The sequence below is a fragment of the Mandrillus leucophaeus genome, unplaced genomic scaffold, assembly GCF_000951045.1.
Source record: "Mandrillus leucophaeus isolate KB7577 unplaced genomic scaffold, Mleu.le_1.0 Scaffold103, whole genome shotgun sequence".
In the NCBI taxonomy this organism is placed as follows: Eukaryota; Metazoa; Chordata; class Mammalia; order Primates; family Cercopithecidae; genus Mandrillus; species Mandrillus leucophaeus.
In genome coordinates this window covers 5,509,563-5,511,062 of record NW_012098432.1, presented here as the reverse complement: position 1 = coordinate 5,511,062, position 1,500 = coordinate 5,509,563, and the positions used below count along the sequence as shown (strand labels likewise).

The following is a 1,500-nucleotide window of genomic DNA, read 5'->3' as shown; positions in this document are numbered from 1 at the left end:
CCGCTAAAAAAAAAAAAAAAAGTATAAAATAGAATTCTGGATCTGTGACTTATAAATTGTGTAGCCTTGGACAAATCATTTGATACCTCTGAGCTTCAGTTTCTTGATCCTTAAAAGAGATAATACTACTCAAAAAAGTGTTACTGAGAGAATTAGAAAATGTATTTAAAATGCATAGCACAAGGTCGGGCCTGGTGGCTCATTCCTGTAATCCCAGCACTTTGGGAGGCTGAGGTGGGTGGATCGAGACCAGCCTGGTCAACATAGTGAAACCCCATCTCTACTAAAAATACAAAAATTAGCCAGGCATAGTGGTGCACACCTGTAGTTCCCGCTACTCGGGAGGCTGAGGCAGGAGAATTGCTTGAACTCGGGAGGCGGAGGTTGTGGTGAACTGATACTGTGCCACTGCACTCCAGCCTGAGCAACAAAGCGAGACTCCATCTCAAAACAAACAAACAAACAAAAAAAACCACATAGCACAGTGTCAGATACAGAAGTAACCAATAGTTAGTGGCACAATCTAAAAAGAAATTTGTCTTTGAAACTCATCTTGATAAAACCACATTATCTTCCTGCTATCAAAGTAGAAATTGATTAGTTTGTGGTTTAAAAATCATTTCTAAATATTAAATGATAATGAGTGTCTTTACATTTGAACAAAGCAAGCAGTATTAAAATTACCTCTATAAGTAACTTTCCAAAAGTTTTCCTTTCCAGGGCATACTTGGTAGCTTCATCCAAAGCTCTTTGTGCTAATCCAACAGCACCAGAAGATACCTAACATTTTAACATATTACAAAGCAAAAGTTCATGTTATCTTTAAAACACATAATATCTACCTAAGTGTCTAAGTTAGGGAGTGTACAAAGAGAAGGTGATGTACAGCAACAAGAAACTGGTGGGAAGCGGGGAATAGGCATGTAAGTTTATATTATTTGTTAATTAAAGGTAGTAAGAGGCATTTGTTAGGCATAATATCATACTCTAGAAGAAAATCATTCCTTTTGTTTAACAAGAGAAACATTACTAGGGGAAATATTCTTAATGAGTGAAAACAGAAAGTGAGTACATATTAACAGGATGATCATATTTAGGGTGGACTGCCTCTCCAAATCTAGCACCAACTACAGTAATTTTGCAGTTGCTAAAATAATTTCTATAATGGATAGTAAGAAAAGTTGAAGAATTATTTAAAAAATTAAGAAAAGTAACAATATGGTCAGGCGCAGTGACTCCCACCTGTAATCCCAGCACTTTGGGAGGCCGAGGTCAAGAGATCGAGACCATCCTGGCCAATATGATGAAACCCTATCTCTACTAAAAATACAAAAATTAGCTGGGCAGTGTGGCGGGTGCCTGTAGTCCCAGCTACTCATGAGGCTGAGGCAGGAGAATCTCTTGAACCCAGGACGCAAAGGTTGCAATGAGCTGAGATTGCACCACTGCACTCCAGCCTGGTTACAGAGTGTGACTCTGTCTCAAAAACAAAAACAAAAA

The 1,500-nt window shown here is 38.3% G+C and overlaps 1 protein-coding gene across 1 annotated transcript in view; it reads right to left on the bottom strand.

Annotated features, from left to right (window-relative positions):
• Nucleotides 1-1,500, bottom strand: part of ACADM (acyl-CoA dehydrogenase, C-4 to C-12 straight chain) — a 43,096-nt gene that overhangs the window by 10,571 nt on the left and 31,025 nt on the right. Inside the window, exon 6 of the mRNA XM_011977844.1 lies at nucleotides 685-780. Within this exon, the coding sequence (XP_011833234.1) occupies nucleotides 685-780 (96 nt within the window). The remainder of the gene's footprint in view (nucleotides 1-684; nucleotides 781-1,500) is intronic.